General features: G+C 36.5%; 1 protein-coding gene across 1 annotated transcript; it reads right to left on the bottom strand.

Annotated features, from left to right (window-relative positions):
* Window positions 1–8461: 8461 nt before the first annotated feature.
* LOC117496050 (C-C motif chemokine 20-like) lies at window positions 8462–10509 on the bottom strand. The gene is made up of 4 exons (XM_034147727.1): window positions 10343–10509; window positions 9977–10079; window positions 8895–8969; window positions 8462–8805 (listed from the first exon to the last, which is right to left on the bottom strand). Exons 1-4 carry the CDS (start codon window positions 10422–10424, stop codon window positions 8760–8762), a joined length of 306 nt encoding a protein of 101 aa, XP_034003618.1. The 5' UTR covers window positions 10425–10509; the 3' UTR covers window positions 8462–8759.
* Window positions 10510–11139: the final 630 nt, after the last annotated feature.

Raw genomic sequence — 11139 nt, 5'->3', positions numbered from 1 at the left:
GAATATATGTTTATTAAATAAGGTTTTACAGAAGAGGAAAAGCAGATTGGCTTGTTTGTTCCATCTTTGCACAGTTTTGGAACAATTATCCACTGAATTATTAAAGTATTCAACCTAAAACTAGAACATTTGGAGCCATTTTTCTTGTTTTACATAGTGTTTACATACTGACCAATCATTCTGAAGGCAGGAAAAGGAACAAATGGTTTATCTCGATTGAATTTGCCTACATGTTTGTATTATTGATGATTATGTGACATTACAGATGTGGTTGTTAAAATACTATGCATGTGGTTTTTTTCAGAGAACAATGGCTGTACTTGGAATCATTATTCAAAACAGAAGGCGTGTGAATCTAGTCCTGCAGCATAATGGCTTATCTTTTGTCCAACTGTATGCTGTTATGACGGATAGAGGAATAATAAAAGTCAACAGAAATCGGGAGGGGTAAGACTGAAACCAATTAACATGTTGAATTCAGTTTCTGTATTGAGGTTTTCATTGGATCACACTGAATATATTATGCCACAGGAGCAGTTTTAAAGGTTTTTATGGACATTATGATTCTCTGTGAATAATCTGAACACAAAACGTTTACTGGGGGGGATGACAGTTTCTTACTAAAAAGATACTGCATGGAGTGTCACATGTTTCTGATTGCTATGATGGATTTTCTTCTCAAAATTCTCAAGCAAAGTTCTCAAGCATGAGCATCAATACATATTGCGTAAACAGATATATAGAGTTCTGGCTGCACTAAAGTGCTTTGGTCTGGTCAAGTCTGTGACTATAGAGATGTAGAATCAAACTAAGATTCAGTACATAAAAGCTTCAGACTACAACATGATAAGGCACTGGGGAGAGAGAAAGAAAAAACATTATGCAAGCAGGACTGGTAGTGTTGATGTGTGTGTGTTTCTGCCAAACAGAGTCCTCCAGAGTTGTAGTCAACGTATCCCATCATGCATCATCTTCCGAGCGTTCGTCACCCCTCAGCCTCTCTCGCTCTCTGTGCCGCTGGATGGCCCGCCAGATGCGGCAGAGGACTCCACCCCTGGAGAAAAGAGGTTTGTTGAGGTTGCATCATCGTCAAAAGCATTCCAAACAACTGCTGTTTTCCCTTGTGTGTTTGCGTGAGTGGAAAATCTGTAGGTGTTCAAATATCTGAAGGCATTCACAAGTTACAAGATCAAAGACAATTGGCCCTTCAATAGTTTGTTTTTATCTGTCAGTCAGTTTATAGATTTATAGTTTATAGATTTGTTATCTTCACGGTCATCTATATATTTTTCTTACTCCTTAATGCTGGTTTATTACCATTTGTATTTTGAGATGTTTATATTTTAGAATTGTTTATTTCTACTCTTTTAATTTGTTATTATGTGCAATTCCTTGTTTTGTTTTATGCTGCTTTTCCTAAATTGGGATTAATAAAGTACATCTTATCTTATTTTACCTTAAAAGATAAAACTGTACCATACCACTTAATTTACCTTGTTTTTGACTGTACATAAGACAACTTGTATTATTTCAAGTACAAATACTTCGTTACTGTAGTACAAATACTTCGTTACTGTACTTAAGTACATTTTTCTGGTATCAGTACTTTACTGCACTACTTATTTTTCTGATGACTTTTTACTTTTACTTCTTACATTTTTAACAAAAATAGCAGTACTTTCTACTTCTTACATTTTCAAAACAGGTTCGATACTTTAGTTTTAATCTGTCTTTAGTGGCGTGATCATTATTATTTAGAGTCATTGCGTGCCTGAAGAAAAGAGGTTTGTTGATAGTGATAGATTATTATACAATCTCTATATGTTGTCTTTCAGATCAGAAAAGTTACTCTTGGTAAGCCTATTTAAACTCCTATTATCCATTTTATTTTATTCACGTTTATTTAATTGTTCTTTTTTTTTTTCTTAGTTTGATGAAAATGGCAATGCGGCCGAATCTCGGATATAATATATCACCAATTCGGCTGTTGATTTAAAACTTCTTGATGTCACAAACAATACAGATTGGTACAGAAGTCTCTTTTGTAACGTAGCATTGCGCAACAAGTTTAATATACATTTTCCCACCATGAGTGTTGCATTTTGTTTTTTTTCTTTTTAGATGGTGCAAATTCTGGACAGTTTTCAACCTAGACACCTTCCATATTGCAGCAATCCCAAAAATGTGCACCTGTGCTGCGAAAAGGAATGACTTATCCCTAAAGCATGTTTATATACATTCAGATGGCCTAAAGCCTTGTAGACTTGAGAAGAACGCCCCTAAATTCCATGTGACCATGTAAAACTAGATTCTGTACACATACTGTACCATCAGACTTATATGTTTGATAAGGCTTTTCCTTTCTTCCCACTACTTTTGTAGTAAGAATCGGCTGCCAAGAATAGCTTGATATGATGTTCCTTTCTTTCATGTTGTGTTGTGACGGCAGTAGATACCGTAGACGTAGACAGTGGAGGTCATCTTTGGAAACGTCATTGAGAATGTCAGTCAGTTTGTATTCTTCCAGCACAAACTGCAACACATAGGCCATCAAGTTAAAAACCATGCTAAAAATGACGGCTGTGGCTCCTGGAAAGATGTTCAAGAGTCTCGTCATCAACCTTATCTATGGTGTCAGCGTCTGCCCCCTGCTCTTTCAGCCAATCAGTGAGCTCCTTGTCCGGCTCGTGGTCCGCTGGGATGTGGAATATGGAGGGAGGTGAAATGTCTGTAAGGAAACAGAGAGTTAGAGAGGAAGAAAAACAAACAGAAGGATAATATATCAACGTGTTTACCTGGGGGTCTGTGTCTGACTCGGACCATCTCCAGGTCGTGTGCTTTCTGCTGCAGTGTGGCCTTCAGGACCTGCTGGTACTCCTTCTCCTTCTGCAGCAGCTCATCCAGCAGCCTGCAGCAAAAAAAGACATGTATTATGATCTACAGTAGATCTCACAGGCAGTATAAAAGGCTGAGATACATCAAATAACTGTCAAAAAGATAAAAACTTGCTAATCTGTATTACTAGAGAAGCAAAATTACACTACAATTGGTGAGGCCCTGTACGTAAAAACAAGCTAATGAAAAAATCCAATCCACTGGCCACAATAATAATATCTACACACGTATAAGAGAAAAAAAGTATCTTTGTAGAATATTCCACATTGTAAAGCATGTTGACTGTGAATAATTAGAGCAACATTCACCATGATCTCAGAGTAAAAGAGCCTGAATAAAAATGGAAAACTACTGCAACCAGGAAATAAGAACTGAACATGTCGCAATAAAAACAGGCTAGAACAGTGGTTCTCAACTGGTGGGTCGCGACCCACTTTTGGGTCGCGGACCCGTTTCGAGTGGGTCGCAGATGTGTGTGAAGAAAAAAATATTGAAAAAAAAACATTTATTTTTGGAAAAAAGTCTAACTTTTATTTTGAAGGCCCGATTTTCTAACGCTGTGCATGCATCGACCGGCCCACTTCGGTACCGCTGGCCCACCTCGGTAAATTATCAATGGGGGGGGGGGGGGGGTGCTAGTGACTTATCCGAGCGGCCCACATCGTCCGACCCGCCCACTTCAGTACCGGCCCATCGGGATTCGTCCCGAACGTCCCGATGACCAGTCCGCCCCTGCTGGAGACCATAAACGGTTTTGAAAACTTCTGTCACGTAGTGATCATCTACTCAATAAAACATCTTTCCTAAGTCCCCACGGAGAATAACTTTGCGGTAGAACTATTCTTTATACATCCATGGGTACAACATCAGATACAATTGAACACATAATGAAATGTGTGGGGGTGGTGGGGGTTGGGGGGTGTTAGTGAATTGTCCGAACGGCCCGCTTCGGTACCGGCCCAAAACCTCCCGGTATTCCCACTAAGAACCACTGGGCTAGAAAAACCAGGTAGGTATGTTAAAACAAAGAAACATTAAACAGTCTCGAACATGAATGGGAATCTTAAGTAATGCATTGCTGATAACATCATGTATTTCAAATGAAAAAATATCCTTTTTCAGTGTTACTTTTTGCAAAGACAACATCATAATTTCTTAATGTTAAACAATCTCTACTTTTATCCAGCACTCTTTGCCAATTTTGTCATAAAAAATAAAATGGAATTACAGTCAGGCTTAAACAATCAAGATGTCATATTATACCATAAAATTAAAAAATGGAATTAATTTTTCCTCATTAATGGTAAAATGTATACTTTATAAATGGTTAAATAGGGTAAAGGTCAGGTTTTCTTTTGTTTGAACTTCTACTGACACGTTCCTGCTGTGTCATCATCACTCCAGCCTTTATTTACATGTACATGAATATGTGTAAGTGTCATCCCATGTATAAGTGGAAGGAAGTGCTGGTTTCATATTATTACATTGAAAAAAAGAAAATGTTAGATTAGTTTTCTGCATTTGATAAACAACATTTATAACAGTGTTTAAACCATTTAAGCCCCATGCCCCCGGTACCGGGGGCAAAATGCAACAAACAGCGTCTGAGGGCTTCTTTGGTTAATTTAACAAACTATGAATGTGTCATACCCACTTAATGGGAAGAAACTCAGCTATCAGACAATATTAACCATTTTTAGTTAAACGCAACACAAGGGTCATACCAAGCCTCTGAAGCCCTGAGCGAAAAAATGCTAACGCACTTAGCACAGAACTCACGGTAGAGATACCTTATTACTTATCGGATCTGGACAAATAAGATATCAGCTAGAGTGCTGAGATTCCACAGATTCAAGGGGCCTAAGTATCATCACTGAGCGACCAAAACTCGCGGCAGGGGAAGCAAACCCAGACACACAACATAGCTTTATGGGACCAAAACGGAAAATAAGTCTTTCCGTTGCTGTTTTCTGATCAAAAGTTGTGTTCAATGGCATTAAAACAAATACAACGCTGCTGAAGCTTAATCCAATGTGTCTGTGTCACTTTGAAATGATTACTGATAATCCATCTTCATATTTATGTCAATAACGGAGATTTCATATTAGCTGCTACAAGAGTGTATGACAGCTTCCGGTTTTGGGCATTCTGGCTAAGCATCACTCATTCACCAATAGGTAATGTTAAGATGGATTTTAGGAACTTCCCCTCGATTCTATTGGCTCTAACGGTTAAAAAGAGGTGTCAATCATCAAAATCAACCGAGGGGGGCCAGAGATATGGAAAATGCACCCAAATGACCCCGGAAGTGGTTATTTTTTTCAAAATCTCTCTAAAAAGGTCAAATGTCACTTGTTTTGCATCAATCTTGATACAGGGTACTTATTATATGTTATAGTTTGGATTCATAAAGCTTTTAGTCTCCGATCCCATCATTCAAGGGTGGTTTTTACTATAAGTAATGTTTTTAGTTTGGACGGACACTATAATTTACATTTTTTTACTATGTTCAATCTGAATTTACTTTAAAATAAAAAAAATCTATATTGATTCTGACTTTTCTACATCCAACTCACAGGTTTATCATTGCTTTGAGAAAAAAGATTATTAATTTACCCCTCTAAGTGAAGATATAGTCGTTTGTTTTGGGAATGTCATTTTCGAGCCTGAGACCTGAAAAACAGGCTCGGGGCTTAACTGGTTAAATTATTTGCAAAAAAATACAATATTTTATTTTTTTCATGTGGTCAAATAAAAGATGTTGTTAAAAGTGATCTTATGTTTTAGTTTAATAATGGTATCTTCCAAAATGAAGTTGATGGGCTTATTTTTCCTGAATATAAAATATATCTGAGATAATTCATTTAATCATACTATATCAGTGATAACTGTATGAGCTTGTATTTCAGATGTGAATGTGTGTGCTGCGTACCGAGTCCTGGAAGCCAAAGAGCACCAGTTGGATCTGGTTGATGGTGGTGGAGTCGAAGTCCAGGTCCAGCTTGAGCTTGGAGATGGTGGCCGCCATGATACGCCTCTCTGGGGAATGGATGAAGTCTCGAAGGATGCATATGATCCACTTTATGTGTTCCATGGACAGTTGGAGCTCCTCGCTGCCCTACAAAAATATGTAAATACATACACATGACACACTTATTAACACAGAAAAATACAAGTCTTTTAGTGTGTATGGGTCAGATTGTTGCAACTTAATCGGTTTACACCTTTTCAGGATTACTGTTTGAAGTTGTGTTTTTATGCTGCTTTACACTGCCTTGTCAAACTTTAATCAGAATCAGAAACAGTTTTATTGTAGGTTAACACATACGAGGAATTTGTCTTGGTGTACATGGTGCATACATAAACACAGTTAAAAAAGATATAATAAAAACTGTTGAAACTATTATACATTAATAAAAGAAAAAAAAGTTATACTGAGTTATACTAAATAATGAGCTTAATTGAGAAATTAACACAAGAAAAAAGCTCATATAGTTTTATTAAATAGCACCTTTTCTATTTGTTTGACAGCTGTCTAAGAGAATAATATTGGTCAATAATGCAGAGCTAAATACTCCCTCAAACTTACTTCATCATTTGTAATAAAATATAATTTGAAACGTTAACCAAATAACCCAATCAAGGTTTGTGTACCGGAACATTGATAATAATCTCTGACTGCAAGTTATGAAGTGTGTGAGAGTCTTTTGTTCTGCTTTTTAAAAATGTCAAACACCATGTTTTCCATGAACAATGTCATAATCTTAAACCTAAACCAAGTCTGAAACTTTGAAAGAATCAAAGATAATTGCTTTTGATTCATCTTTTTCTGAAATGAAATTGTAGTAATGTCTGATATGTTACTGACATAACATTTTTATTAAAAGATTATTACAATAAATTAGTAATGAAAAAATCCATCCGTCTGTTTCCTCTGTGTAGTTTCCGCCTGTTTGATGAGCAGAAGGACGTGCTGGTTCTGGTGTTTCTGGAGGATATTCCCACCTCTCAGCTTTCTGCTTACCACCGCATAAGGAAGCTGCTGAAGAGGCAGACCTACTTGAGCTGGCCTCAAGCTGAGGAGCATCCCGAGCTGTTCTGGGTTAAGCTCTGCAAGGCTCTGAAGAACAGAGAAGATATCAACGAGGACAGATTACTCCTCACTGTGGGGGACAGACCATGATGGAAAGGAAATACAATCCTCTTTATGTGAGATTTGGAGTCGTATTGGAATTTGTTGGTTTGTTAAAAAATGTAACAAAGTATTCCTGAAGGAGGTTTCTGGGATTACATTACCTACCAACTACTGTAGATCAGCTGCTCTTACAGGTTTAACTGAAATGGAAATTCATTTCAATAGTTTCCATACACACAAACTGGAAGACCGAGTTATGACTAGGTATGAGTGAAATTAGTTTTTTCCATAAGCAGGTGAGCCCTACCTTTCACTTTAGAATGGGGCAGTGAACAGATAGTCATGATTATGATCATCTTTTAGGATGCCACAGTTTGATTTCACTCTTTGACAGTTTTCCGCAACACTTGGAAAACTGTCTCTTGTAAAAATGTATATATTGAATTTAAACCTTTATTTTAACTTCTTTGATTTTATCTTAAAAGCATTTAGCACGAAATGAGCTCTCTACTTTTCTACGTTTTTGTTCATCCCATAACGCTTAAAAATGCATGTTTTACAGTCAAGCTTTATTCAAACCTGCAGGACTTTACTCCTCCCAAAGTTTCAAGAGATACAAAAACTGTAGACTTCAAATTCTGGGAAATGTTAAAGGTCCCCTAATATACTGTTTTTCATCAATATATTATATGTCTCAGATATATTCAAAACATGTCTCTGAAGTGTTTTGCTCGAAATACCAAACAGCATCCCATAAACCCCTCTGTTTCAGCCCTGTTTAAAAAGTGCTGATTCTCTGTCTTTTACTTTAGATGAAGTTAAGATTAGATTAGGGTGTTACCTTGGTTGGTTATTGGCTAATTTTTACACAAGCCAAAAAATCATGACATCATAAAGTGGCCAAAAACTGATCTACTCATTTTCAGACAGAATCTTTCAGAATCTCTTTACACAGAGGGGACACATGTTTGTGTATAAAAGACATGAAAAAGTGGATTTTGCATAATAAGTTACCTTTAATGGTGCAAAACACTAAGATATTGTTGAATTAAATATCAATGAAAAGCTAGAACAATGTGTAGAACAAATATGATACAATCAAACAGTGTGGAATAAGATGATTTTAAAGCTATTCTATTAAAAAAAAAAAAAAATCTTATATTTCAAAAGGGTTTTTATCGTTTATGCCTATTTACTTTATTAATTATCAGAAAACTGATTTTCAACTCTATTCTCTTGTCGTTGTGATTTATCTACTGTTATATTACAGTATGTCTACTGTATTGTGCTCATCTTGATTCTTTGCACCCTATTTGAAATTCTGACCTTTGGTTTATTCATGTAACACTGTAAACTTGGATAACATTTAGAATGTGCAGCAGATATATGTAACATGTGGATATGCTGAATGTTATGAAACTCAGACAAATGCATTATTAAACATCTCTGTTTTTATTAATCCTTTGACAATATAAATTACAATTCAAACTTTTACTCTCCATTCCTCTTTACTAAAATGTCTTTACAAAAATATACTTCTCCAATGATGCTCTGCACCTTCAGTGTACAATTTACTACCTGTTTATAAAACACACAATCTTATATAATAAGATGTTATATAATAATTTAACAAAATGACATGATAATTTACTTCGGTGTACGAAGGCTTTTAAATATTAGTTATATCCTTCATACAGTAACTTCCGTATACAGCTCATGTGTCGTGGCCTCAGGTTCGGTTTGCTATGATCTTACGGTTCGTCTTCCTCCTTTCACTGCAGAGAAGAATGAAAACACAATATTATTTTAGTTCAATATTCGGTAAGAGAACTTATTGAAGTTAGAGACAAATGAGTATACTCACTCCACACATTTCATCTCTCTCTGAGTATCGATGCTTGAAGGGTCAGCACACACGAACCTTCTTGGGAGGTGGAATCTGTGAAAAAAAGTGAAGACTTCATCAAACACGAGACGCATGAATGCAGTTCACCAGAAAAACAGGTCCTTTCCAGGTTGTGTATTAACCTGTTAGTGTCTCTATACTCTACATATTGCAACAGTTACATATGGGGGTGAATCCTGCAGCACATAATGATTGATTTTGAGTCATCTAACTGGACTGGAAAGACAAGCGAGAAGTCGGTGCACTTGGGATTCACAAGCTAACCCGCTAATGCTTTGTTAAGTCACGTCTGGGGCCTGCCCTCTAATGTGTGACCTTAAATAACCAGGATGTATTTGCTTAAACTGTTTTACTCACTTCTGTCTTCAATAAAGCTCATTTTGAACAATGTCAAAAATCTTAACACATACTGTTAGGTTGTTTAGTGGTCAAAATAATTAATAAAGAAAGCAAAATCAATGACCATGTTAACTGCAGTTTGAATGTAACATACATTGCTCTTCTGACAGAAGGATATGTTTAATGAAAAAAAAGGAATACACAAGATATTCAAGATATAAGATATACCATTTAAAATGCCACTCTCCGGAGTGTTGGCTTGTTTATATCTTTATAACATCTCCTTTTCTAAAAAACAGACACCCAAACTTGTTTATCTTACGTCCACTGTCACTATTTCTAAGTAGGGCCACAATGATTTGTCAATTAACTGATTATCAGATGAAATAAAAAATACCTTTTTTTTGGTCACAAACAAGCCAACCATTAACAACTCAAGAAAGCAATTAAGTATGTTACGTTATTTGACACATCACCTTGGTATGTAGTATAATGTCATAGGGATAATTCAATTTAGAAACATGTCTGCAGATTAATTAATAATGATATTTATTGTTTATTTAAGTGCAATTGCACCTTTTGTCCATAACATTATTTTGTAATATCCATGTGAGACTGTTGTCACTGACTTGCTCCCTGTTCTGCTGTTACTACTGAAGTGCAGAATTGTAGTCTGAAAAGAGATTTAATAATTTACTCACATAATAGCTTCGATGTCACAGGACGTGTTAATGGTCTGGACAGTGTAGCCGAGCAGCCGTTGGCATGGCAATCGACGACTGGTGTACCTCAGGCAGCAGCTCGCTGCAAACACATTGTGAACAAAAATACATTATAAACATTTTTCAAGTTAAATAATTAGCTTTTTAACCTTGATTTTACCCTGAAACATACAATGGTAAATCTGCCTGTTTTCAGAGCTTTAGGATTTGCAGGTACTTCATGTAACACAAGCTAAATAAATTACAGGACTTGTTTCCTTATCCTTTTATAAATGCATCTACACTTGCCAGAGATGACACAAAAACTGCACATGTATTATCTGTCGCTTGATCTGTAGAACTCACCTGACTGTGTGCTGCCGATAAAGGTTGACAGGATGACCAGGGAGCACAGAGCTGCCAGGAAACATACTTTACCGCTTGCCATGGTTTATAGTTGGAGTGCTTATTCGGGTAGTGCTTTTAGAGCCTGTGTAAAATGCCTGGAGGAATCCAGTGAGAGTGTGACTGAGTCTTCACGCCTCACTCCTTTTATCTAGTGTAGGACGTGTCTGGGATTTCCCCGTGCTCGGCAGGATTGTGCAATGCCATGCCATTAAGAATGTGAAAATGAGCCAAGAAACGGAGCAAGGTTAAATATTGAACAGAAGCCAGCATGAGTAAGCTAGATTACAACTTGTAAAGACTTCTACAATGAGAGTTGTTAGCAGCCCTAGCTCCAAAAGTTGCATAATCGTAGTTTAGTTGGCATTACTCACATAGTTTAATTAGGCCTCCTTGACACTTTTACGTTTTATTAGGAAATGTACTGTATAATTGTAATGTAAATAATTATAATGTAAAAGGAGCCTTTGCAAAAGTGATCATCGGATTTAATTAACCAAAATAAATAAAAGAGTGGCATCTGAGAGAAAGATAACCTCAAGATAACTCTGACATTACTGTGTGTTTATGGAAACACAATCTAGGGAAAATCCAGGGAGTTAACCTGTTAAGCCCCAAGCCTGTTTTTCAGGTCTCAGGCTCGAAAAGGACATTCCCAGAACAAATGACTATATCTTCACTTCTAAAAGGGGTAAATTATTAATCTTTTTTCTCAAAGCAATGATAAACCTGTGAGTTGGATGTAGAAAAGTTTTATT

The sequence above is a fragment of the Trematomus bernacchii genome, unplaced genomic scaffold (assembly GCF_902827165.1).
Source record: "Trematomus bernacchii unplaced genomic scaffold, fTreBer1.1, whole genome shotgun sequence".
Classification (NCBI taxonomy): Eukaryota; Metazoa; Chordata; class Actinopteri; order Perciformes; family Nototheniidae; genus Trematomus; species Trematomus bernacchii.
Note: the sequence above shows the minus strand (reverse complement) of the source record. Positions and strands in the feature narration are given on the sequence as shown.

What these genes read in the sequence shown, in the direction of transcription:
- LOC117496050 (XM_034147727.1), bottom strand. Translation starts at nt 10,424, where the DNA reads ATGGCAAGCGGTAAAGTATGTTTCCTGGCAGCTCTGTGCTCCCTGGTC. An exon ending in TGTGACATCGAAGCTATTAT is followed by an intron (nt 8,970 to 9,976) that starts GTGAGTAAATTA and finishes TTTTTTTCACAG; the next exon opens with ATTCCACCTCCCAAGAAGGT. An exon ending in AGAGAGATGAAATGTGTGGA is followed by an intron (nt 8,806 to 8,894) that starts GTGAGTATACTC and finishes TCTTCTCTGCAG; the next exon opens with TGAAAGGAGGAAGACGAACC.